This window comes from Rhinopithecus bieti, unplaced genomic scaffold (genome assembly GCF_001698545.2).
Source record: "Rhinopithecus bieti isolate Rb0 unplaced genomic scaffold, ASM169854v2 scaffold_17655, whole genome shotgun sequence".
Lineage (NCBI taxonomy): Eukaryota > Metazoa > Chordata > Mammalia > Primates > Cercopithecidae > Rhinopithecus > Rhinopithecus bieti.
Genome location: NW_016809081.1, coordinates 652,859 through 677,422, shown reverse-complemented (window position 1 = coordinate 677,422; position 24,564 = coordinate 652,859). Strand labels below are relative to the sequence as shown.

The following is a 24,564-nucleotide window of genomic DNA, read 5'->3' as shown; positions in this document are numbered from 1 at the left end:
AATAGCATAGACAAAGGAACCTGTAATTATAGGGTGAGAGGAACCATGGTAGAAAGATGCATTAAGTGTAGTGCATACACACACACACACACACACACACACACACACACACACAGACACATGAACGAATAATGTTTGAGGAAATCAGGGAATTTTTTTACAGAGAAGATAATAATTGAATGAGATCGTCAATAAATAGATGAAGAGAGAATAGGGAACATTGTAGATTCTAACACACTGGTTGATGTTATTGAATAAAATGGTGGAGGGAATGTCAGCAGTGAGAATGCCACGTGGAAGAGCCTAGAGGCATGAAAGCACAGTCTATTTGAGCAATGGAGGTGGAAGGTAAGGTTGGAGAGCAAAACTGAAAGCAAATTGCCCAGGACCTTCTTGGACTTACCTTGTAGGTGATAGGTTGGCATTGGAGGATTTCAGGCAGGTGAGTGAAGTAATGTATGCTTATTAAAGGTAATGATTAAATAATGGACTGGATTTTCACTGAGTGAAACTGGTGACATAATATGATGTAAAATAGCTGGTCTAATAATTTTTCAACTCCAGACTTAATTGAACTGATAATAAGGTGATCATAAAACTTGCAATCCAAATTGAAGCACTTTATAGAGTGAAAGGAGGCATTGTTATCAACTATGCAAGGACAATATAAGCAGATTGGAAGGAACCATCTCCCTCCATATGAAACAAATTCATGCAGATGTGAAATGATTGGATTTATGGATGATAATTAGCTGGCAGGTGGATATTTGAGGACTCTTATACATAAGGCCAGTCCACGGACTCTCATGACTATAGGATGGCTGCTGGGGAACCCCAGAGCCTCTCCGTTATAACCTTTACTCATTGCCTTAAACCAGTCTCAAACTTACATTATTTCAATAATGTATTTATTTAGGGCCACAAATCCCCATGCAAGCTCCATTTTTAGAGAATTTTTTTTTAAGCTGTTAGCTACTTTAACCCTCGTGTAGCAAAGGTTGCTGTTTCTTAAAATTTCTCTGTCTTTCCTAAAGAATTAATTGGACTTGAGTGTAGAACCTGGATTTGATCCTGGGTTTATCTCTCACTCTTTGACCCTTGAACATGTTCATTGGTGTCTTTGAGCATACCTGTAAAATGTTTATCATATGGGTACATCATAAGGATTAAATAAACAATCAGGGTCAAGTGTTTGACACACAGTAGACAGCCAAAAAATAGATATTGTCTTCATTTCATATCTCTTCATTGGGAAAACAACTTTTTTTTTTTGAGCCATGTTACCTCTCAGTCAATTTGCATTATGTTTGTATCATATCATGTGTCTTACTCTATTTTAATTGCTTTAAAAATTATGTCTCATTTGTTAAGCCAGTTGTTCTCAAGTGGGGACAATTTTGCTCCCCCCTTCCCCAGGATATTTAGCAATGTCTGGAGATATTTTGGATTGTCATAACTGGGGAAAAGATACACTGGAATCTAATTAGCAGAGACCAGGGATGCTGCTAAATATTCTGTAATGGCTAGGGTAGCCCTCCATAACAAAGAATTATCCAGCTCAAAATGTTAGTAGTGCTGACATTTAGACTACAAGCTTTAGACTATAACTCCATGCAGGTCGTGACCGTGTTTGTCTTGCCATGGCCCAGTGCCTAGCCCTGTGATCATTCTATGAGTCTCAGTGTTAATTAGTGGAGTGAATGAATCAGGACGAATGGTTTAGCCATGATCCAACTGGCATGTATTTCTTAACTCCCTTTAGTCAACATGTAGCTTGTTTTCATGGTATCTCAAGCACACAGCTACCTGCTGCTTGCTTGAAGTACCAGGAATAGTAAACCTGAACTCTGAAAGGGACACCATTAAGGAAATATTACCCATAAGGGAATAGGCATCATATATTACCAAAAACACTTCCTTTAAGTTTCTTAATCGAAAGCACCTGCAAGCTTTCACATAGCATATAGAAGTCCTATTTTTTACCCGATTTAAACTATGAAAGAGCAGGAGATTAAATTTGTCTCTGGATGCTTACTGAAATGAGAAATGTTTGAGGACCAGTAAGGAAGATGGCTTTACTTTGTTTTATTTATTTATTTACTTACTTATTATTTAATTATTTTGTCATCCTATAGCTGCTAATTTTTAATAAGAGATGTAAGACTCTTGGAGGAGTTTGAGAAAGCCTGAGGAAGCCAGCCTGGCATTCAGAGCGAGAAACCTGCTCCTGGGCTTGGGAAATTTCTTTTCTAATTGTCGGATGAGATGGTGCTCTTTCATTATTCCGTCAAACTGATTGATAGGAGTCTTGTGCTGTGAAATACTGAAGAGCTTTCTGAGAAGTTACACAAGAGATTTCTGGAGGCTGTCACATTCTCCCTACCTGTCCTCATCTCAGCTGTCTAGGACTCCTTGTAGCCTAATCAGTAATGTCATCAAACCTCAACAAACCATTACTCTGGTATTTCCTGCTACACCATATCTTAGTTTGCTAGGGCTACTATAACAAAATACCAAAGACTGGGAAACGTTAAAAATATTATTTCAACTTTTATTTTCGATTCAGGGCTACAGATACAGGTTTATTACATGGATAGATTGTATGATGCTGAAGTTTGGGGTGCAGGTCCCATCATCCAGGTAGTAAACATAGTACTCAATAGATAGTTTTTCAGTCCTCCCTGGCTTCCTCTCTTTGCACCCTAATAGTTCCTAGTATCTGTTGTTTACATCTTTATGTACCAATGTTTAACTCTCACTTATAAGTGAAAATGTGATTTTTGATATCTGTTTCTGTGTTAATTTGCTTAGGATAATGGCCGCCAGCTGCATCCATGTTGCTGAAAGAACATGATTTTGTTCCTCTTATGGCTGTGCAGTATTCCATGGTGTATATGTACCACATCTTCTTTAACCAATTTACTGTTCATGGGTACCTAGCTTGATTCCATGTCTTTGCTGTTGTGAATACGATGGAGACTTTAATAACAGAAATTTATTTTCTCACAGTTCTGGAGACTAGAAGACTGAGATGAAGAAGTCAGCAGGGTTGGTTTCTTCTGAGGCCTCTGTCCTTGACTTGGAGATGGCCGTCTTCTCCCTCTGCCCTCACACTGTCTTTCCTCTGCGTGTGTGCGTGCATGTGTGTGTGTGTGTGTGTCTCCTAATCTCTTCTTTAAGGATACCAGTCATATTGGATTAGGGCTGAGCTCATTAGGACTAATGATCTCATTTTAACTTACTCACCACTTTAAAGGTGGTATCCCCCAAATATAGTCACATTCTGAGGTCTTAGCATTTAGCACTCCACAATGTGAATTTGAGGGTGGGGGAGACACAGTTCAGCCCACATCACACCTCTACAAGGCTCAACATTACACAGGTGCCCAATAAACACTTACTTGATGGAGTGATCTATTGTTTAAAATGGAATATGGTGGCAGACCCCCTCAGCCTAGCTGATGTGATTTGCAGCCTGCAGATACTTCCCCAACCCAGGAGAGCACAGATGGAAGCCTAATCCTTCTACCCCTGGAGTCTCTGTGCTTAAGAAAACAAAATTATGATACTCAAACTGTATTTAATGTTCATTAGGTTGGAAGTTCTTTCTTTGTTTTCCATTTAGCAGACTTTGGTTAATCACAGGAGAAAGGAGGCAAGGGAGAGGAGAGGGTTGGAATAGCCTTGGGAAAGGCATAGGAGGTCCTCTGGAGGGAAAAGGGACTTCCTAGGAGATAGGGATTTCTATGGAGCTCTCAGGATGGGGAAGAGAGGGGAAGGGAAGTATACAGTTTGGTTCTCATAAACCTGACTTTGTGTTTGTTTACACGTAGGTTGTGGGGAAAGGGGTGGATTGCCAGGAAACTTTGAACTTAGCAGCAGTCTGACTTCTGCAAAGGTAATGAAAGGACTTGAACCCGTAACATGGTGATCCACCCTCAAGTCAGGCTTATAGCTGGTTTTACTCAGGACTTTTTACTACCTTTTGATTCCTGGTTTCTGGCTTCCTTTTCTGACTTCCTCTAAGTACCACCTATTTTGTTAGTAGAAATGGGATCTCTGGCCAGTTTTATTCCGTTGGTAGTTCCTGCTTTGGATCCACCACAGCACACAGAAGCTCCAGGGTAAGGTCTGAGCCACTCTGCCTTAAACTATAAAAATGTATCCCTTTTTTTTTTTTTTTTTTTTTTTTGCCTCTCCCACATCTCTACCATTATTTGATTTTTTCTCCTCAGTTTTTTGTTTAGACTCATACATATGTCTAATTCCTAAATACTAAATTCCTGACGAACTGATTTCCTACGGGACCAGAGTTTGTTTTATTTAACTCTTTAAGTTTTCATCTGCCACCCCTCACACAGAGGTTTCCTTCTTGCCTTTCTATTCTATCTGTTTAGGGAACAGCTGTCTATTTTCCAGAATGACAACCATTTTAGGTCACTCCTTCATTAAGAACCTTTTGCCAGCGACTGGACTTAGTAGACATGCCAGCAAACTAGAGAGATGAAGTTCCTAATTGAAGTTTATAGGCTAATGGTAGAAACAGGAGAAAAAAAACCAACGGTAGGTAAATTGTCTATGTAACATCCTTCTTAGTTTTATTAGTGTTTTAGCAGGGAACTTCTGGAGTCATCACAAGTGAGTTACAATTCTCTAATGATAGATAGCTCTCTAGACTGCATCATGGTGGAGAGGACATTTAGAAAAGCATGTTTTTCTTGCTGTTCAGACCCAGCTCTGGAGGCTGCTACCTTCTGAGGTGTGTATAAGTGATTAGCAATTCCTTTTGAGGACTCCCCATCAGTGTGGGGCAGACATGGAAAGCCTGCTGCATCTGGCTTTCTAATTTCTGCAAGGCCATCCCTTCCTTGATATGCCAAGTGAGGGTGACTGAAATAGAATCCACTCTTGATGCTTGGGGGATCTCCCTCTTTCTGGCAGTTACAGGTGCTCAGTTTGATTAAAATCATCAGTGAGGTGTGTTCATTACTGATTTCATTACCCATGCAGAAGACTGAAAAGGAGGAATCAGTCCCCAGCATTTGCTCCCCATCTTTCCCTAGTAGAAGCTACCATGGTTGTCAGAGCTTGAATTCCTCATGACTGGACTATATAAGTGAAATATCAGGGTCAATGTCTGGTTCTCCTTTTTCATTTGCCTCATATATAAGTTGTGTCATAAATGGATTTTAACTTGGTGAAAATTTCACAAGTGTTAAATATGACTCAGATGCTCAAATATTTCCAAATGGCAAGTCTTGGTAAATCCAGATCCAGTCTATAAAACAATATATTATCCCTAGACATTCGATCCATCTGTCTTCCATTTATCCATAGTTCAGATTCTTGGCACTGTGCCTCTCTTTAGGAAGCTTACTATCACAAGAGGAAAAGATCAGGGTAAGGAATTTGCTTATTGGATACCATTTTCATGCTGGACTCAGAGATAGACATGTTGTATGCATTATCTTATTTTTGCCATAATCTTGGGTTAGACATTATTTTCACTATTCTGCAGATGAGAACTGAGATTCAGTGAGTTTAGGAAAACTGCCCAGCCTCACACAGCTGAGCAGCTGAGATGTAACCTAAGTCTGTGTCTACTTCAAAAGCTCTTGGAAGGAAGGAAAGGCATGCGGAAGAGCATGAAGGTTGAGGAGGTGGGAAGACTGGAAATTGCATTTGCATTGTGATTTTACATAAGAAGATAAAATGAGAAAATATTGATTTATTTATCAAAGCATCCATCTTTCCCCACCCTAGTCTTAGTGTCATAAGTCTTCTAGGAGACTAAGATGAACCTTGGAGCTAGCGCTATGGCTTTCCATGGCGATGCATGGCCAGATAGGTAGCTCTGGATGCAAATAAGCAGGTTGGTATGAGATTCTGGAAGAACTAAGATTTTGGAATTTATCTTCCGCAGTCATCTGTGGTCACATCTCTCATCTATGGACAAAGGAAACTTGGCCTTAACATTCTTTGACTCCCAAGTCTAATGTCACTACAAGACTTTATTGAGCGCGAGGGAAACTCCTTTTGGGGGGATTGTGCCTGACACTGGGAGATGTGGTCTCATGTGGAGATGATAAGAGTTTAAACTCTTATCTACTGGGAGAGTACCTGCTTACAAATAACAGAGAAGGGGGCCAGGCATGCGTGGCTCATGCCTGTAATCCCAGCACTTTGGGAGGCCAAGGCAGGTGGATCAAGAGGTCAGGAGTTTGAGACCAGCCTGGCCAACATGGCGAAACCCCGTCTCTATACTAAACCTACAAAAAATTAGCCAGGCATGGTGGTACACCTGTAATCCCAGCTACTGGGGAGGCTGAGGCAGGAGAATCACTTGAACCCGGGAGGCGGAGGTTGCAGTGAGCCGAGATTGTGACACTGCACTCCAGCCTGGGTGACGAGCAAAACTCTGTCTCAAATGATAATAATAATAATAATAATAAAATAATGGAGAAGGGATACTGTCACATAAACTTGCAGTACACACACACTCATTCATTCATATGCACACATATTCAAATGCAAAACATGATCACAACATTTTTATTTTACTCTACTGTGTTGTATATACAATTAACCAATGTATCATCAACAGTTTAGGAGTTATTGTCAACCTGCTCCAATAGTTTCTTATAATCAGTGTTAAAAATCCAGTTTTCCATAGGGCCAATGACATAATTAGAAGTAACAATAGTTCATTCCCCTCAGCTTATTCTGAGTGAACAGAGAAACTTCAAGCACTCACCTTTAGCCCTACTCCTGCCTTTTTCATCAGGGCTTGGAAGACAGGGAATAGCTACAGCCAGGTATCTGACTACGAGGGATGTGGGGTGAGACCACTCTGTGCCAGCTTTTCCCAAGAAGGCTATTCAGGGCTTTGTCTGAGGGAGATGCCACTGCCTGACATCAGAAAGAACTGATCGGGAAGGGAGTTCTGTGTAGGCTCTGGGGTCAGGGAGAGGCAGGGTTTTATCTTGGCTGTAGAGGATGCTTCAGGATGGGGAAGAGGGTAGAAATGGGTTGTAGGAGATCATTATGGGGTGCTCAGAGAAATTCTTATTGAGGGCTGGGGTGTAATTACAAGGGAACAGAAAGGTTGGGACCATAGAAAGAGGAACTTGGGAGTGAATTTTCTTAAAATATTAGGAAATCAGCATAGTGTAGACAGGTTTACCAGCAGAAGCTCTGAAATATTTCCTGTATCAGGATCCTGGTTTTTTGTTTTATTTTTGTAAACTTGCGAAAGTTTCTTAAGCTCTTTATGCCTTAGTAAGATCAGCAGTCGCTTTTATCTCTTTGTCCACCGTCTCAGCTAACCTTATTTGATGTCTACAGGTAGATATGACAATAACAGGCAAAGAATTTGGGAAGCTGGTATAGCTTTTTCTTTCTTTGTGAAGGGACTTTTTTGAAATGTTGTTACAGGGTATGCCTAGTCTGTATTGTTTTAGTTTCTCAGAAAGTATGGCTTTTCTCTTCCAATTAAGTGGTTTGATTATGAATCTCATTTTGTTGTTGTTGTTGTTGTTGTTGTTTTTTAATATAGTGACTAATTCACTGGGAATCAAGCAGAATTGCCTTAATTGTGGATTTTGGTTCTATTTCAGATGTATTTCCAGTAAATGATTACAAAAATAAGTTCCCAAATTAGGTTAAACAATGGAATTTTGAAGGAAATATGAAAACACAGATTCCTAGGCCACAATTGGAGAGATTGATTAATCAAATGATTAGTTGGTTTGGAACCCATTGATCTATCCTCCTGTTTGAAGAATGTATCTATAATTTTAAAATGTTTATTAAAATGGAAGATTTCCATGCCCTACCCTAGAGATACTGAAAAAGTATTTTGGGAAAGGGACCAGGAATCTGCATTTGTTATAACTATCTCATATTAACAGTTTTAAGCCTATGGACTATTGAGTCTAAGACTCTCCTATTTATTTTCTCATTTATTTTTAGGCACCATTTACCACTGTTTAACCAGCAACACCCTGAGGACTTAAGTTGTGTAAAAGTTTTCATTAGCAGCCATTCACCAATGTCTTGCTTTGTTAGAGATGTACTTATGGGAAGAGATGTTTCTCTTCTGGATTCCTAAGCAGACAGGAAGGAACAACTGAGAAACTCTTAGCCTTCCCCGAGGGCTCTGAGGAGGCCTTGGAGGTCAGGAGCCAGCAGTGGAGAATTAAGTCTCTCCCAAGAAGTTCTCCCAATTTTGAATGTTCAGCCTCTTTCACTTACAACTGAAGACTTTGTGTTGTCATAAGAATCCAGTGAAGTGTGAGTTATATGCACAATCTGAAAAGGTATAAGCTGCTAGGATTATAACCTAGGCAAAGGTTGTGTTGTGTGTATTTTTTGTTTTTGTGTTTTCTTTCCCTACAGCTGGTCTGCAGAGAATACAATGCACTTCTTAAAATTCCATGCAGACCTAGCAAACTTTCAGTTAGATCCCAGCATAGGAAGGAAGATCTCAGTGTCTGACTGAATATAATATGCATTCTTCATAGACACAGTGTACGCTACAGAGAGCAAAGTGTAATTTTAAGAACCTTGTAATTCTTTACAAATTAACACAGCAGATGGTGTTTATGGGAGCCACATAGTGAGGAATATTTGGGACGATGTGAGACATGTGTTCCAGGGTTTCGGCCTGCTTTCTACATAGTTCAGTTTTTAACTGTCATGCTACAAAAATTCCATTTTGCCTCATAAAGTTTTCATTGGTTCCGAGTGTGAGGGAATGCCCCAAGAGATAGTACTAGTATGACAGATTCCGAGCATGCTGAGTGAGGTCCCTGATTCACCTAAGCCCGAGGAGTGCCAGTGACTTGTGCCTTCATGTTCAGGAGGTGGTAGTCTCCTGAGCATTGGTGGTGGGGTTGGGAGCAGCCTGGCCTTCCCCCAGCTTGGACATCAGTTTGGGAAGTCGAGGAAGAGCACAGAGCTTGATAAGTATCGCCCAAAGAAAGCAAAAGACAACATAAGTGGGCTAACAATAAGGTTAGCAGCTCTAGATTGGGGCTTGTTAGTGTGTAAATAGTTAAAATATTTCTTTGAGTGTTTTAACTGTCTGTATAATTAAAAAGAAGACATTATTCTCTGCAAGTTCCCTCATAACATTAAGAATTAAAGTGCTTGGGACCTGTGTGCTTGCTTTGAAGACAGTGCTGGCATTTTGGAGGGGGACATGAGAGGGAGAAAACACCAAAATAGGGATTGAAAGGTGGTGCTGCCAGAGAGGACGGGAAGAGGTCATTCTCATGGGCTTTGGCAAAGATGAAGAGAGGTCAGAGTTAATTTGGGCAGGCAAAACAGCCCTGGCTCTGGCACTAGAATGGAGATACTTTTGGGATCCCCTAGGAGGCAAAGAGTCCTTGGTGTTCCCAAACCTTGTAGTTCTGCCCACTGTCACCCACATATCTTCCTCACTTTCCTTTGCTGTGGGGCTGGCAACGGGAAAGGTCCCAGGTGTTCTCAAGTACATCCTGCCTCCTTGTTCCATTAAGTGTTCTCATCTCTTGGAAGCACCTTTTTATCAAATCTATTCTCTTTCAGTTCCTACTCTTTTCAAGTTTATCTACTCCTACCACTCACTACTTTGATAAAAGCCATTTGCTCTTTGTACTTCTTCCAAGGGTATATACATCTTAATCCTATGCATACAATCAAAGGTTTTGCCTCCTAGAAATTTCCATCTTTTTCCTGCATAGGGAAGGTATTTGAGCAGGGAAGAAAGGGAATGAGTGTATAAAGTGTAGAAAGGGGATGAGAGTAGGCAACAATATGACTCTACCATTGGTGAAGACACAGTGAGACACCAATTCCACCTCTGCAACTAGCCTTGTCTCCAAAGATTGGTATCATTTAATTAAGCCAGCAGCTAGAATACTAACTACTCCATTCATAGCCAATACATATTTATATGTACATATCTATACATATTTCTAATTTACTTAGCACCTATTCTGTATAAGGTACTGTGCCAGAAACTTCAGAGTTTCAACGAAATGTAATGGTCTGACACTTTCCCATCCTTGGGCGGCTGTGCCTTTAGTTGGATAAAAAGAAATATGCTCATGACAAATTTCTGAACACTACAGGATAGTAATGATGCAGCTTATATTATTTGTATACCGTGTGACATCGGAAATTCAAGTAACAATGCAAGAGGCTTGCACAATATAGAATTATTTCCTTGGTGAGAATTGTTCATAAAGAACCAAATAAATGGCAGAGATGGCTATAGGCACACAGAAGAGGCTGGGTTTCTGTGAACTGGGAGGGCAGGGAAGGGGTGATGGAGGAATTAAAACATGAGCTGGCTCTTGATAGAATGATAAATGAGGCACAGGGAGGCCAAGGCTGTGGGTCCCCACATAGACATACTTTCCATAAATTAAGGTAACCCTCTGCCTGAATGTTTTCTGATTTCTGTGAATTCTCAGCAATGTGGACCCAGTTATTGACCTCTTTTCGAGATGGCAGAAAATGCCAGACTCTAGGGATTCTTTAGGTGTTGAAAGCTTTAACTGTAGCTGAGTGGTTTGGGGAATACACACTTAAAAATGAAATGGAACTTTAAATTTCATTGAAATTTAAATTATTTATTCTGTTTGGGGGTTGTGTGTGTATGTGTGTATAAAATCAATGGGAATTTGCACTTTGCCTTGACTACTTTTATCTCAACTGTAAAGATGAAATGGCATCTTTTTTAGCAGTTTGCTCAGTTCATGGTCTCTTTCAGGCTTAGAAGGGATATGTGGTTAATTAACCCCAGCTTTTAGCAATCACCCAAGATCGGGGAGTTGGAACTATGAAAAATGTCTTTTATGCAGGGTTGTCTGGCAAGTAATCACTGAGGACTACACCTGTGTTGATAAAATAAATCAAGGAACAAGAATTGTAACCTTACACAGGTGCCAACTACTACCTATGGCTTTGATCAGCAAATTGCAAAGTGGGTGAAATTTATTTTTAGGACTCTATATTTTCCAAATCATCTATCCCTTTCATACCTGCTGCCTATCCCTAGGTGCCTACTTGGACCATCCATCTTTCTATCAATAAACAAGCATTTCCTAACCATGTCTTAAGAGTTTCATCCTGAGTTCTTTGGGAGAAAACCAGGCATGCTCTACCCACAAAAAGCTTGGGTTGTATTTTGCAGCCACACAAAAACTTATTAAGCAACACCAGGTAGTTAGTATACAGTAAATATATGCACTGTTTGGCACACTACTTACATGAAAGATGTAGTCAGAGGTGGGAGATTTTTAGCTTTTCTTTGAAGGATGGGTACAGCTTCGCTAGGTGAATTGTGAGTTAGAAGGGGAAAGGCCCTTTCCAGCCAGACACCAATATGAGCCCATAAAGAAGCAGGACATTTGTGAGTTGTTGGGAAAATACAAATGGATTAGAATTGGACCATTATGAGGGGGAGACCGTATTCTGAAGCCCTAACATACAGGCCCAAGAAAAAACAGAATTACTATTCAGTCCAGCAATTCCATTACTTGGATATATACCCAAAGGAATATAAATCATTCTACCATAAAGACACATTTACAAATTTGTTTATTGCAGCACTATTCACAATAGCAAAGACATGGACTCAACCTAAATGACCATCAGCAGTAGACTGGATAAAGAAAATGTGTCACATATACCATGAAACACTATGCAGCCACAAAAGAGAACAAGATCATGTTCTTTGCAGCAACGTGGATGGAGCTGGAAACCATTATCCTAAGCAAAGGAATGCAGGAACAGACAACCACATACCACATGTTCTTACTTACAAATAGGAGCTAAATAACAAGAACACATGGACACAAAGAGGGGAACAACAGACGCTGGGGTCTACTTAAGGGTGGAGGGTGGGAAGAAGGAACAGATCTGAAAAAATATCTATCAGGTACTATGCTTAGTACCTAGTGACAAAATAATTCTTATGTAGGTAAACTCATGTCACAAAATATCTGCGCTGTTTGGCACACTACCTGCATGAAGGATTTGGTGTGACACATAATGTGTGTGACACAAAGTGTGTCACACAAAATCCCTGTGACATGAGTTTACCTATATAAGAAACCTGGCACATGGCATCCCCAAACCTAAAAGTTAAAAGAAAACAAAAGATTAAAAAAAAAAAAAAGGAAATATGACTTCAGTAAAATCTAAAGAAGAATTGAATACTGAGCTGAGGAAATTAAAGCTTGTTCTTAGCAGGCCATAATGAGGATGATGAGGGAATGCAATCAACAAAGGATGCTGTGGCATTCGAGATCTCCACTGCAGTGGGTGGGTGTCATGGAAAGAGAGATTTGAGGAACAGTATGAATCCTTACAGACTTTTTGACGGGCAGTTTCTCAATGTTAGTGACTAACTGGATTTAGGGGAGAAATACGATATTAAGATTTAGAGCTGGATCGGTGATTAGTGCTGGGGAAAACCCTGTGAATGAACCTAGATGCCCTGCCAAGACATGAACTCTCCAGACAGTGCTCCAGACCTTGCCTGAGGTCGGCCCTGATCCCCACCACTCTGTTTTCCAGTTATTGTGGCTTAGTATTTTAAGATCCCTGGTTTAATAAGACCCTTTTCTTTGTAAGTGACAGAAATGCCATATGAATAAACATGGAGGCATTTATTAACTCATGGCACCAGGTAACCCATGGATAGAAACTTACAGCTTTAGGTGCAACTAGATTCAGGAGGCCAAATGTTTCATTCATTGACTTAGAAAAATTTACTGAAAACCTGTTACATTCCAGGTACACCTCCAGGCTCTAAGGATATAATGACAAGCAAAATAATTATTTTGTAGGTTAATGTGTTTTATATACTGAATGTTTGTGTCCCCTCAAAATTCAAATGTTGAAACCTCCAATGTGATGGTATTTGGAGGTGGAGGACTTTGATAAGTGATTATGTCATGAAAGTGGAGGTCTCCCAAATGGGATTAGTGGAGGCCTTTGATAAGTGATTATGTCATGAGGGTGGAGATTTCCTGAATGGGATTAGTGCCCTTATAAAAGAGACCCCAGAGGACTCCCTTGCCCCCTTGGCCATGTGAACACACAAAAAGAAGACAGCCTTCATGGACTAAGAAGTGGGCCCTCACCAGACACGGAGGTCTGCCAATGCTTTAATCTAGGACTTCCCAGTCTCCAGAAATGTGAGAAATATATTCCTGTTGTCATAAGCCACCCAGTCTATGATACTTTTGTTATAGCAGCTCAAATGAGTTATTAATAAAAGAGCACATAATAGAAAATATGAACCATTTTGATTTGACTCCAAAAGCTGACTTCTCTTTTCTTCTCCTCCTTCTTCTTCCCTTAAATTTCTTTTTCTCCAATTCCTCATCCCTTTCTTGCCACAGTTTCTCTCACAATCTCTGCCTCCTGTCTCTGTCTTTCTCTGTCTTCCTCTGCCCCTCTTTCTCCCCCTCCTTCTTTCAGCTATGCTTTTCTTTTTGTGGGGTCTATTTTTGGAGACTTCAAGGTTTGTCTATTACCAGTTTTTCAATCTCAGTGGCAAAATATGTCTCCTTCCTAATAATTCTACCTACAACCTATGATTCTACTGCTGATTCTCACTGGTTTGGATGATATTATCAGTTTGTTCCCTGTCCACAGAGTCTCAGTTGGGAGTTAGGAGGGCTGCTACTGAAATAGCATGGATAGATTGATGGCGGGATAAGAACGGGGGTTGATCGCTCTGAGCCAGTCCTGCTTTGTACATTGTCCCAGGCATATCCTGATATTGCTCTACTATTGGGCAGGGCCTGCTAGTCTCACCAATATTACCATATTCTTACCTTATATATTGATGATTATTTCCTTGAAAATGAATGCAGTCTGGCAGAGAAGAGTCAGAGATACATCAGTGTTTCCCTTTCCACCTTTACCTCCTTCCCATCCCCTCCACCACCTCAGAGACCAAGAAAGCTGGGTTGTGATGTGGTCAGAATATCTTGATTATAGATTTGCTTTGTGGCCACTGTTCAACTTTCATCCATTCTAAAGAGATAGTGCCTGTTTCTTTTCTAAGAGAAACGTCCTTAGCTAGTGAAAAGGTATATTTAGAAAGGTCCACATGCTCCAACTATGATTTATACATAATATAAAGATATTATGAAATGTTCAAGGTTCTATAAATAATGGTGCTATTTGTAATAGGGATATGATTTCTATATCCAGGGTTTGAGGGTAGGTGGGCAGCCCTCCAAAAATGATAGTGTGACTGTTGGATCAATAGATAATTTTTTTCTCCCTCCTGTTGTCTAAATCATAGGTTTAAATGACAGCAAAATGTGTTGGAGATGGAGTGCATGGCATATTATTGCTTTCTGGCATTCTGATGATTTTGACTTCCATTTCTTTCAAATGACAACAATTTGAAGACTGGGCATTTGATTAGCTTCTGAAATATCCAATATATTAGAGTCACAGCTACACAATATTTTGAAGATTCCTTATACATTCAGTCATGTCTGCAGGTCCCTTCAAGGGAAAGGAAGGAAGTGATAAACCTTCTTACAACCATGTCCCACATATTAATATAGTACCCTGAAACATGGTTGATGTGCACCCATGGATCCAGTAGAAGCACCAAGATGGTTGATTTATATTCCCAGGGCTTCCATGAGAGAACCCCCAGAACTGGATTATGTGTTTATAGTAGGATGAGGGGCTGGGATGGGAACAGTCTTTAAAGAAATACTCATTTTCTGGGAGGCCAAGGCGGGTGATCACGAGGTCAGGAGATCGAGACCATCTTGGCTAACATGGTGAAACCCCGTCTCTACTAAAAATACAAAAAACTTAGCCGGACGTGGTGGCAGGCACCTGTAGTCCCAGCTACTCGGGAGGCTGAGGCAGGAGAATGGCGTGAACCCAGGAGGCGGAGCTTGCACAGAGCAGATTGCACCATTGTACTTCAGCCTGGGCAATAGAGCAAGACTCCATCTCAAAAGAAAAAAAAAAAAGAAATACTCCTATACAGAGATTTATAAATTAATAATTTTTGTTTCTTTTTGTTTTATAAGTTAGGGAGTCAGTATCAGTTGTATATTATTCAGCATGTTGACATAAATCCATTACAAGCATCTTCAGAATTTCAGAAGGGGTGATGGGTATTCATATAGGGAGAGAGTGGGGTGGGGATCCTTGTCCAAAGCGGGCCAAAAGAGGGGCCTTTATTTTACAAAGGGGCAAAGAGCAGTGTTATTAAAAGAAATTGTAGAAATAAAATATCATGCTTTTCTAAAGATTAATTGTAAAACAGAAAATTCTGTTAATGGCTTAATCCTTCTGTTTAAGGACAAACTGGAAATATAAAGATCTTCAAGATAATATCTGATACTTTAGCAAACTGGACTTGAATTTAAAAACAGAGGATGGGAGAATAAAGGATCTCCTATTAAAAATCCAAGTCAGGAAATTTATTCCCTTCACTCTCATCAGTTCAAGCCATGGATCTACCCCAGATGTGTTTTGTAAAATAGTTCTCAAAGACTAAAACAAATAGAATTTAATAAACATGCACCTCCCTAGCACAACAGATGGCAACTAGGGAAGATGCCCACAGCAATGTGGAGAATACTCCCACCTGGCTTCTTTTTTTAATAACGATATTTATTAAATGGCTATGTCTATTGCACACTCATTCTCTGCAGGTAAAGGTAAAGAAGAAAAGTGGCAAGCAGGTTCAAAAAAGGCATATAAGATCTGTGGACAAAAAGCGGCAGAGGAAATACACCTCAAAGTGAGATTTTACTGGTAGCCTTTGAAGAGAAACACATGAAACTATAAAATCACAGAATCCTGAAATTTTAGAGAAGGGAGATTGTTTCGATATGGAATGGAAAAAGCCCTGGCTGGGAGTCTGGAGGTGCTGGTCAGATACTAATGAGCCAAGTGATCATAATCAGTCACTTCATATCTCTAGACCTTGCTCTCCTTACCTTTGAGGGGAATGAAGGGGCAGGCAAGGAAAGACAGCTAACATTAACTGAGTTAACTCTGCTGGTTATGTATTGGCTAACTAAACCCATTATACGGCCTATGTCTTTTTATGCGCCTAATAATTATATTAAGCAAGCACTTAGCCATGTTTTAGAGATGAGAAAAACTTCAACTGCCTGTCAATCCCCGGCCCTTTCTGCAGCGTTACGATTGTTTCCCCATAACAGGGAAGTATAGTTACAGGTGCGTGATGGTTTTTCTGCTTCTCATATTTCACAATTTCATAACTCATGTCTGGCCCTTTCATTCTACAGATGATAAGTTTGGAGTCTAGAGATGTTGCCAGGTCACTTAGGTGGTTACTGGCAGAAGAGTGGTTACAACTAATTGGCTTTTGTTTCCTTCTGTTCAGCAAAAACGGAATAATTGGATGACTGACTTAACACCACACATTTTGCTTTTATTATTAGGTGATGATGTCAATACTTAGATCTGCTTTCATTTGTTAAAGTATTTTTAATGTGTAGAGCCTGGAGGGTCAGGGATGGAGAGTTAGGTGAGGCTTCTGGTAGATTCCTAGGGAACCAGGATGTGCTTGTGAGGATCAAATCCTTAGTTATGAGACAAAATATGTCCCAGGACCTACTATGTAAAATACTGAACTGAAATTTCTGCCCCTCATTTCACCTCTTAGAAATATCTCAGACTAGCTGTGTATTTAAAATGAACTGCCCCAAATATTCCTTCTTTAAAGAGAGAGAACTTTTTCTTTAGGGATACCAGTTTTTGGCAAGGATTTTGTACATTATCTGCCTGGATGGAGAAAGCAGAAGGACAGGTGATCCAAAAATAGTTTCTATGTACTTTCTAAATCAATTCTTTCATTTCTTTTCCATAGCAGAAATACTTTCCTAATTACCCTGAATAGTCTTAATGTCTTTTATTGTTTCTAGCACAGTAACATTGTGATTGATTGTCCTGCTAACCTTGTGAAGAAGACAGAGCATATATTATGCTATCTATTGTGCTTATGACAAAACTCAGACTTTTTTTTAAAAAATGGGGTAAATGGTTAGTCCAGGATCATGGAGGCTACTAATAGGGAGCTGACACTAGGAGGCAAGTCTCTTCTTCTCTCTTCCTCCCTCCTCACTATCCCCCATTGCTCTCTCCCTTTCTCCTCTCCTCTTCCTCCCTCTCTGTCTCTGTGTCTCTGTCTCTCTTTCTCTCTCTCTTTTCCTCTCTCTGTCTCACTCTCAGTAGCTGGCTTCCTGTCCAGTTTAAACTGATGAATTTAAAATTATGGCCACATTTAGACATACAGAGCTGAGGAAAGTAGGACATAATGGCTTCCAAGTCCCCATTTGCTGTGCAAAGCTGAGCTACTATTGTTATTCCTGCACAAATACCTCATTTTTTAAAATTGGAGCTTAGAAAGGGCCAGTGAATTGACTATCCCATCCAGTGGCCCAAAATTCCTAAATCCTAGTCCTTGTTTTAACATTCCCCAGCCTTATGTACAGTGACAACAAATATGGCACCCAAGTCAACTAACTACATTTCTGAATTGTTTTCAACCAAGGACTTTCAGGCTGGAGAAACCCAGGATCACAAATATTACACAAGCAGCATCCGGACAAAAGTGAAATGGAATGACTAACGTTACCAGAGATTGTCTGGGCTTGTAGATCAAAATAAAGTTAATAGTAATCACACTATAAAAAAGCTCTTGTAAAAATAATTTGTCTCTGTAGCTAATCAAACTGATCTCTTCACATCATGGAGAAAAAGCTGGCTCGTTTCACTCACTGCCTTCCCAGAACCATCTTGCCTTCTTGCCTACATGACTTTTTTTTTGCCAGTCAAAGTGCCTCTCTTTCCTATTCCAATCTTACACAGGGCTTAAGGTCGAGCGAATTTTCTCTTTCCTCTGTGAGATTTCTTGACTTCCCAAATGCAATATCTTCTCCCTCTTCTGAGCAACTCAGTCGTTGAGCATGCTAATATCTCTGCACAGTTTTTGGTATTGTTAGTCTTGTGTACTGGTCTATTCCCCTGTATCAGGAGCTCTTTGATGGTGAAAATCGTGGCTATCACTTTTCATGTGTTCCCCACAGTGACCAACAGGATGCCTCACATCTAAGGGATATGTGTTTTACAGTTCCAGGATATTGATGCCAGAAGGGATACAGATCCCACATGTTGCCCTTCTGCTCACAGAATGGGGCAACCAAGCCTCCCACATGTGTCTGTAACAACCGCAATTACAATCTTGAACATGGCTCTTTCCCCTGGGGGTAGGATTGTCAGATTTAGCACATAAAAAGACAGGATGCCCAGTTAATGTGAATTTTAGGTAAACAATAATTTTTGAAGAATAAATGTATCCCCCCATTTTTTTTAAGTTTAAAAGTTTAAAATGTCATCTGATGCTGCATTTGCACAACTCACCTTGTTCGCCCTACCCTAATCCAAGCCCTATTGGATTCTGTCTTTATTTCAATTTTTGATATTTTATTTTCAACATGGATTTCATTCCATTAGTTTTGATTTTAAAAATATTACATTAGGTCGGGCGTGGTGGCTCATGCCTGTAATCCCAGCACTTAGGGAGGCTGAGGCAGGTGGATCACAAGGTCAGGAGTTTGAGACCAGCCTGGTCAATATGGTGAAATCCCATCTCCACTAAAAATACAAAAAAATCAGCCAGACATGGTGGCACGTGCCTGTAATCCCAGCTACTCGGGAGGCTGAGGCAGGAGAATTGCTTGAACCCAAGAAGCAGAGGTTGCAGTGAGCCGAGATTGTGCCACTGCACTCCAACCTGGGTGACAGAGCGAGACTCTGTCTAAAAAAAAAAAAAAAAAAGTATGTATTACATTAAAATATTATTTGTCTTGATGACTGAGTTCCTTGGTGCCACCTTAAATTTTACATCTAAATTATACTCCCTCTCTCCCTCTTCACTCTCTTCACACCAGTCCCAGGCCCATTTGATCCTCATTCTTCTTATCTGAAAAATGGTTACATAGATATGGCACTGGCTGGATGGAATATGCCCAGAGTCTGCCATTTACATTCACTCAGTAATTATTTTGTGTATCTAAAGTGGCTCCATTTTTTTCTTTTTACTTTGAAAAGTTTATTAATCGACCCTCCGTCTGTTGTAGACACATTTTAAACTAAACTCATAACTTAATTTTCGAAAGTAAGTCTTTCTTATTCTAATAAATGAAAAGGCCATAGGAAATTATGATTTTCAGAATGATCATGGTCCAGAGCTCCACAAAGGTGCCCTGTATTTTGATGGCCGACAACCTATTTGCAAGGAGAGAACCAAACAGAAAAGGAATAGCCTTTGACTGCTGAACTTGGAGAGGCAGAGCATTGAAATTATACTCACTGCACAACCACATTCCCTTGAAAGATAGAGCAGCACGTTGTTCTCCTCCATATACTTTTGTTTTCTTGGAGCTATTTGCAGGCTGATATTTCAAAGTTGTAAAATGTTAGCCACTGTATTTTAAGCTCTTTCTACTTACAAACCTTAGTGTCTACATCTGAAAGTGAGTGTATGAGTTTAGGGAGTGGGAAAGGATGATGGGGAATTGTAGGATTTTAGAAAACTAAAAATATATGCACATATGTCTTGGTTTGGGCTTTTTAATGAAAACCCTATAGGACTGTGCATCAGACATTTGTTCAGAAAAAATAGTTAATTAAGCAAGTGGCAGAGAAGAGTGACTACTTTAAACCCAGCTATGGAGAGCTGGTATGTATGTATCAGCTTTATGTGTCCCGGATTTTGTCATGGAAACAGAACATTTAGAAACCTGTTGGATGGTAATTTTTATGCATTGTCAATTCATGTTATCCCATTAGGCACAACTTAAGATCTGGGATCTCATTTTCCTCATATCAGCAAATTACTACAGAGACCTACGTGATTTTACAGAGACTGAGTAGGCCACAAGAATTGACTTGCCACTAGCATGATAAATAAATCAATCTGTAGTGTTTGACTAAAATTTAGATAATTTAATCGATTTGACAAGGTTTTTGAAAACATTTGTCTTTTAAGGGGAAGATAATTGTCATCCCTTTAAAAGACAATGGGGATTCCCCTTTTTTTGTTCAGTTTTAAATTGTTTTCCTGTACCCACCAAAAAATTTTTTTGGAGAAAAAGTAAAGAAATAGGAAGAAACTAGTGAAACTTCCAAGTGAATAATTTATTAAAGAACATTTTTTTTTCTCTATCTCTGCCTGTTATAGTCATAAGGGAAATTTTCCTCATGACCTCAAGCTGTGGGTTGCTTATTATCATTTTTAGCATTTCACTACATGACAGAGTAGAGATTAGCAATACTGTATTTTCTTTTTTTTTTTTTTGAGACGGAGTCTCGCTCTGTCGCCCGGGCTGGAGTGCAGTGGCCGGATCTCAGCTCACTGCAAGCTCCGCCTCCCGGGTTCGCGCCATTCTCCTGCCTCAGCCTCCCGAGTAACTGGGACTACAGGCGCCCGCTATCTCGCCCGGCTAGTTTTTTGTATTTTTTAGTGGAGAGGAGGTTTCACCGTGTTCGCCAGGATGGTCTCGATCTCCTGACCTCGTGATCCACCCGTCTCGGCCTCCCAAAGTGCTGGGATTACAGGCTTGAGCCACCGCGCCCGGCCGCAATACTGTATTTTCTAGTAAAGCATCTCTTTTGAATTTGATACAGAAGTTGCAGTACGGCTTAAAAAATACTGGTATAAAATTCTGAATTCTGGTGATTTACTTAAAATCCTTTTCGATTTAGTTTTTATTATCTCAATTATTTTCTATTCAGAAATGTGCCTACACAATATAGACACACAAAGCATTTGTATTTGAAGGCAAAAACAAAACATCCTTGTTATATTTACTTAACTGCTAAGCATCTGGAGGAGGGATGAAAACACAGATTTGTGTGGAGCTGAATATGGACATATGTGTAACCATCCTGACAATGTATTGATTTTTATCAATTTTAGTTATTTCAGGAAAAATCAACTTTAGAGACCAAATCATGTTATAGTTATATATTAAAATAATCTTTTAAAATTGTTTGAATTTAACATCTCATGTTTTCCGGATTTTTTTTTTTACTTTTAGTATCTCTAACATTGAATATGCTAAACCAGAAATTATTTCTCTTTTCTTAATAGACTGGAAGGAAAGAAAAGGAGATCCTCTCAACATTGCGATTGATAAGATGACTAAGAAAACAAGAGATCTAAGGAGACAGGTACTATTTTTTATTTTTACTTTAATTCCATGATGTTTAGTAGTGGTTTCCAACAATATCCTTTTCCAGGGTGTCTTCTTGGAGATGACGATGAGGTTGTTATTCTTTATAACATCTACATATACAAAAAGATCTCATTTTATCGGCAAGGTAGAGATTGCTGGACAGAGATGAGCCCGTTGCAAGCAAGGAAACAGTTCCTGAGCAGGTGGCTTCTCACTGCCCAGATCCAGTCTGTCCCGGTGGAGACTGGATGAATTCACTGCTACTACATCTGGCCTTTAGTTTTCCAAATCCAGCTATGCCAAGAGCCTGTGTCTGATCTTTGCTGGTTCTTACTTATCAAACTCCCGGGAATTTAGTGATAAACTGGAATGCTAATGGTTAATGAGAAATACAACTCTTAATCTAATGGGTTAATTAAGGTCTCTTGGTCAGTGTATTCCCTTGGGAACATAAATCTACGAGAAATTTTCCTTATCGGATGGTTGTTTGGGAAGCAGGGAATAAAATGGCTAATGACATCATTAGTTTAATGGGTCTATTTTTCTTAATGGGGAGAAATCTCCAGTCAGGGCCCTTTTTTCTCCTTGAAAGTGTTGTATGAACACTGGCAAATGTTGCCTTACAACCCTGATATTGTATGTGGCCATGATGAACTCCTCTCTCTTTGGTAGTAGTATTTCTCTGAAAGAGATTCTACTACCCACTGAGTTATAATAAAACCCCCTCTTCTTGATTCCTGCCCAGGAGGGCAGAATCCTGTCTCCTGCTGTAGCTTTGGCTATGTCCATCTCATTCGCTAATTGTTGATTGTGACAGCCAGCTAAAACCAACCACTGCCATGGCAGCACCTGCTGTATTTTCTGCAGCTGAAACAATTGGTTTAGCATGGCCACATCCAGCATTTGCTCCTGCAGTGTGTTAAGTACAAACAAAATTAGCAAGAGGCCTGGGCAAGAATGGCCAAGTAGAAACTTGGAAATGATTTGAATGAGAGGAACCCACCACTTCTGACTGCTGGGGAGCTTCTTGGCTTTTATCAAGACGTCACCTGAAGGTGTAGACACACTTGATCTGATGTCCTTCAGAGGATATCACAATTATCTCTGGAATATGAATATTCTAGCTCACCAGCTAACAAACCTTTTGGGGGAAACATTCCCTTTTACTTTACTTCAAATAAGGCAGAATACAACATTTTCCTTTTAGGTATTAGTAACTAACAGCAAACGAATATATGGCCAGGTCTCTATCTCTTTGCTCTCTTAGACCATCTCTACATATCACCATTTAATATGAAATGATATGGGTGGCAGGAATTGGAATGGAGGTTAGTTGAAAACACTGAATCAGATACCAGAGCCCTTGGTTTTAGTGTTAGTTCTGCCACTAAACTGGCAGTGTGACTGTTGATCCTTCATCCCTTGGTCTTACAAAAGTAAGGAGCTAAACTAGATCTGTAAACTATTTAAAAAAAAAAAAAAAAAAGCTGTATAAGATTGTATGAGTCTAAGGGAAATTCTCATTCCTATGTCAGAGGTCCCAATGACTGATAATCACAGATTTTTAAAAGCAGTGGGAGGACATCTCCAGGTCTTGCCTTGAGCTAGATTGTCAACCAGGTAAAATTCATGAACTGGGTCCTCCCATCTTCCTGATCCCTTGGTCTTAGCAGTGATTACATTTTTTACATTCAAGAACAAGGCCCTTCAGCTCTTTTCAATCATGGACTACTCATAGCAGGATTATTATTATTATTACTATAACGGAATGAAAAAGTAATTTGTACTCTCATATTACAATTCCTGGAAAGGGTTGACTCTTTTTACCAGAGGACAGTGGTAAAATTTGAAGGTGAAAAATTATGGTGGAATTTTAAATGTTTAGGTGACAAGCTCCTCAGAGAGCTTCCTGTAAGATGGCAGTGGAAGGAGTGTGTCCTTCCCTGAAATTATTCCATGTATCTTATTTTTTTTCCTTACGTTTCTTCAAAATATAGAGGAATAAGGATAAAAAGGAAATTGTTTCATGGTATTAAGATCCCACAGTTATGGCACAATTTCACACCGTATCCATGAATTTGGTTGAAACATCTTTCTCTTCTCCAATCTGCCTTTCTAAAACGACGATGGTCCCCATCTGTCAGTTTCATCCCTACCCATATGTTGAGATATTTTTGTCTTTCTTTTCATCTCCTCTGCCTCCCCATGTACACCTGTAGTGGCACAAAAGCTTCTCTGATCTAAATTGAAGCTACCTAGCACTTGAGCAGATGGAACATGCAATGACTAATTTGTTTGGCCCAGGTAGGTCATAAGCTAAGATTTGGGTAACTAGTAATTAGATTAACAAGGTGTTACCTGGGTCTCTGATAGCCCCTCCACAACAGTGGCTCAGAGAATGCTAATGGCTCAAACAAATGTATACTGCTGACATACTTTCTGTTCTTAATTACAGATAAATGTATGCTAGAGCAGATTCTAAAAGAGAATGCTCAGTGATCATGTCCACTTCCCTGTACACATGTAGAGATCAAATCTCATAGGGAAAAAAAGGTGAAATCAAAGATTTTAGTTTATTAAAAAATATTTTCAGTGACATTCATGACGTCCCACTCTTTCAGTCTCCTGCCTCCTCCTTATAGCCCTAAGTTCGGGCAGTGATTTTCAGAAGGGTGACCCTGGAGCCTTGAAAAATTTTAGCCACCAAATTGAAAAGAAATAAAGTCAATCATGATCGTTATTTTGGACTTTCCTAATGAAAGAAAGTGGAATTAGACTTGTAGATACTTAAAGAAATCAAGATTAATTGAATATCACTGATTTTGGTTTAAGTGGAATTTTCAGGTAAGTAGAACTCCTCTCTTGAGGCAACATATCCCAAGGAACTGGGGCATTATAAATGGTGAAAATATCATTTAAAACTGATTAACATGAATCCATCTTACCAGTCAAACCCATGACAGGGGGCAATGGTAGAGGAGAATCCTCCTAAGGACTATTTTCTTTAGAATGAAAAATGGGCTGGGCGCAGTGGCTCACGCCTGTAATCCCAGCACTTTGGGAAGCCGAGGCGGGTGGATCACGAGGTCAGGAGATCGAGAACATCCTGGCTAACACGGTGAAAACCCGTCTATACTAAAAATACCAAAAAATTAGCCGGGCATGGTGGCAGGTGCCTGTAGTCCCAGCTACTCGGGAGGCTGAGGCAGGAGAATGGCGTGAACCCGGGAGGCGGAGCTTACAGTGAGCCGAGATTGCGCCACTGCACTCCAGCCTGGGCCACAGGGCGAGACTCCCTCTCAAAAAA

The 24,564-nt window shown here is 39.9% G+C and overlaps 1 protein-coding gene across 10 annotated transcripts in view; it reads left to right on the top strand.

Moving 5' to 3' along the window:
* Nucleotides 1–24,564, top strand: part of CTNNA2 (catenin alpha 2) — a 1,170,559-nt gene that overhangs the window by 885,118 nt on the left and 260,877 nt on the right. For all 10 annotated transcript variants that reach the window (XM_017888532.1, XM_017888525.1, XM_017888528.1 and 7 more), the window contains one exon: nt 21,173–21,252. In XM_017888532.1, the coding sequence (XP_017744021.1) occupies nt 21,220–21,252 (33 nt within the window). In that variant the 5' untranslated portion in view covers nt 21,173–21,219. The remainder of the gene's footprint in view (nt 1–21,172; nt 21,253–24,564) is intronic.